Raw genomic sequence first — 1,827 nt, 5'->3', positions numbered from 1 at the left:
TGCAAACAGAAATGGAAACTGGACTCCCCTGCCACACCTTTGGGGAAATCCAAGACCATGGAAGTAAAAAATAACAAACCAAGAGAAAGAAGCCTAAAAGACACTTAATGGAGGAGGGATTAATAACTTTTTAAAACTCTAAACAGTAAAGAAAAAAAACACATGAATTATTATGAAGCTACTGTCAAAGAGAAATGATCAACAAATAGTTATTCTTGAAAAACTAAAACATATAAAATACTGAAATTAAAAAAGCTAACTGAAATCATAAAAGGCAAAAATTTAATCATAACCTTCTACAACACATCATAAAATTCTCACATAGAATATACTAAAATTAGAAACAAAATAAAACAATAAGAACAACATAAGGAACAGAGATCTTAGCCGATAACAAAAGATTTCCAGAACAGAACAGAGTCAACACAAAAGAAGTTAATCAAGGGACAAACAGGAAAAGTATTGTGCAAGCTGAAAAAAGATTTGTGTGACCATACCAAAAAGGCCTATTAAGTAGTGAGCAAGAATATTGAAAATAAATGTCAAATCCAGATGCAAATCTTATAGATACATGACACTTTTACTGACTCTTCTATAGCATGTAATGAGTAAATGTATGTCTTTGTTGTCTGCATACATATACATGTATCATGGTTTATACCATGAAAAACATGTGATATATACAAATGCATGCAGAATACCCGGGCCAGGGGCATCAGTGCTGGAAACGCCCGAGGCTCAGGGAAGCAGTGTGGATAGAGCAGGTGCCTCTCGGCCTGTAGACAACACCAGCAGCTTTTCTCTCCAGAAATCTTTCCCATATCGAGCTATAACCTGAGCTACAGGGAAGTCTGAATTTGAGTCAAAACACCCTCAAGTGCTCTCAAGTGCCGTTCCAAAGAGCCTCCCCAGATGTCCCGCACAAGCGCACACAGACCACACAACAGTGTACATGCACAAAAGAGGTATCAGCAGGCCAGAGGCTGCCGGCAAAGCTCTCCCTGCAGGAAAGCACGCTTCCCCTCATGATGGCAGCTGTGTGCACCTGGGACACGGAACACCCGAACCTCCATGCAGGAGGATTTTCTGTGCTTGCAGGCACACTCTGGTGCCTGGGCAGGGTCCTAGTGAACACTGGATGCTAAGTTTCCAGTGGGCCCCTGGGACTTTGCTGTTAAAATGCACAAATTAAAACACAGACCAGCAGTAATTTTTTAATTAATTAAAAGAGATGAAAAAGAGAAAAATCATATATCAAATATAACTGTAACAATATGTAAGTGTTTCAAAACTATGCAAAATTACAACACAAATTCACCTCTTACCATAGACAATATATTTCAGCTGAATGTTTTTAGTAGGTTCCTCCACGTTAGGTTTATACTCCAGGAAACAAGTGTAAACGCCACTCATGGTCTCCTCAAAGTTCTGGAACACAAGGCTTCCTGTGGAGGTTACTTGCGCGGTGCTGTTTTCTAGTAAAGGAGCAATACAGTTGTTTCAATTACATGGGACAGATAAAATACCACAGCATTTTTCAAGCAGGAAGAACAATCAACATTTATCTCCACAGTCACCAGAAGGATCCAGGACACAGCCAGCCCTCGTATCTGGTGTTGGCAGACAGTGGTGCCAGGATGTCCTCACAGTGTCAGACTTTCACCAATCACAGGCCATCAAGAGCATGGCTAAGTGGTGAGAGACTGATCAGGAAATGCCACACGTCTCTTAACCTGCCCTTTGCACTGAACAGGGCTGTTATGGTTGAAACATTGTGTCAACTTGGGGAGTCTAGAGGTTTGGCTAAGTGACTCAGCAGGAAGCCAG

General features: G+C 40.9%; 1 protein-coding gene across 1 annotated transcript in view; it reads right to left on the bottom strand.

Moving 5' to 3' along the window:
• Positions 1-1,827, bottom strand: part of Zpbp (zona pellucida binding protein) — a 47,796-nt gene that overhangs the window by 32,484 nt on the left and 13,485 nt on the right. The window contains exon 4 of the mRNA XM_005396624.2: positions 1,326-1,475. Within this exon, the coding sequence (XP_005396681.1) occupies positions 1,326-1,475 (150 nt within the window). The remainder of the gene's footprint in view (positions 1-1,325; positions 1,476-1,827) is intronic.

Source organism: Chinchilla lanigera, unplaced genomic scaffold (assembly GCF_000276665.1).
Source record: "Chinchilla lanigera isolate Chin_1 unplaced genomic scaffold, ChiLan1.0 scaffold00055, whole genome shotgun sequence".
In the NCBI taxonomy this organism is placed as follows: domain Eukaryota; kingdom Metazoa; phylum Chordata; class Mammalia; order Rodentia; family Chinchillidae; genus Chinchilla; species Chinchilla lanigera.
This window is presented reverse-complemented; position numbering and strand designations above follow the sequence as displayed.